The following is an 844-nucleotide window of genomic DNA, read 5'->3' as shown; positions in this document are numbered from 1 at the left end:
TGGAAGGTGGCCCGGCTCGTGGCAGGTGTTGGAGCTGGAGGAGCTTTAAGGTCTCTTCCAACACAAACCAGGCTGGGGTTCTATGGAAAACCAAGCCCACTGCTCCTCCCCGTGCCAGGACACAGGAATAAAGGGGGATCCCGGGCTCACCCCTCCTCCTGTATGACGTGTTGGAGCCGGGGCACCATGAGCTCCGGGGTGAGGGGCCCGAAGCGGAACCGTGTGCAGCGGGACTGCAGCGCAGGGATGATCTTGGACAGGTAGTTGCAAATGAGGCAAAACCGGGTGTTTTCAGTGAACTTCTCGATCACTGCAGAGAGAAGGGAGGAGAAGTTGGTCCAAGTCTGCTGCAAGGCCAAGCTGGGACAGCCTGAGGGGTGCCAATGGCAGTGGGCCCCCTGTGCCCCTCACCTCGCCTCAAGGCGTTCTGAGCATCCTGGGTCATGGCATCGGCTTCATCCAGGATGACAAGCTTGAAGCCTTTCCTTAAAAAAGGAGGAAAAGGGAATGGTTTTGGTCCTGGCTGTGGCTTGGTGCTGGAGAAACGGGAGTGTGGGATGCTATTCCCAGCCTGACCCCCACGGATGCACCGGGGGAGCCCTCCTTATCCCTCACCCTTATCCCTCATCCATACCACCCTCATCCTCCTTGCTCCTTGGGCACCCCTGGCTCCTTCCCATCTGCTCCCACCTCAGGAGCCCTCCAAACCCACTTCCCAAGCTAAGTGCTGGGGCATGCTGTGTTGTTAGGGGGGTGACAATGGGATAGGAAGCTTTGGGAAGCACAGACCCACCACTTACTTAAAGATGGTCCTGGTGCTGGCAAAGCTCAGGATGGGCCCTCG

At 58.5% G+C, this 844-nt stretch overlaps 1 protein-coding gene across 1 annotated transcript in view; it reads right to left on the bottom strand.

Annotated features, from left to right (window-relative positions):
• RFC5 (replication factor C (activator 1) 5, 36.5kDa) overlaps positions 1 to 841 on the bottom strand; it is a gene marked incomplete at its 5' end in the record, with an annotated part of 2,274 nt that extends 1,433 nt beyond the window's left edge. The window contains 3 exons of the mRNA XM_010016654.1: positions 151 to 310; positions 412 to 485; positions 801 to 841. Coding sequence (XP_010014956.1) covers positions 151 to 310; positions 412 to 485; positions 801 to 841 — 275 coding nt within the window. The remainder of the gene's footprint in view (positions 1 to 150; positions 311 to 411; positions 486 to 800) is intronic.
• Between the last annotated feature and the right edge of the window lie 3 nt (positions 842 to 844).

The sequence above is a fragment of the Nestor notabilis genome, unplaced genomic scaffold (genome assembly GCF_000696875.1).
Source record: "Nestor notabilis isolate BGI_N333 unplaced genomic scaffold, ASM69687v1 scaffold35176, whole genome shotgun sequence".
NCBI lineage: Eukaryota > Metazoa > Chordata > Aves > Psittaciformes > Psittacidae > Nestor > Nestor notabilis.
Note: the sequence above shows the minus strand (reverse complement) of the source record. Positions and strands in the feature narration are given on the sequence as shown.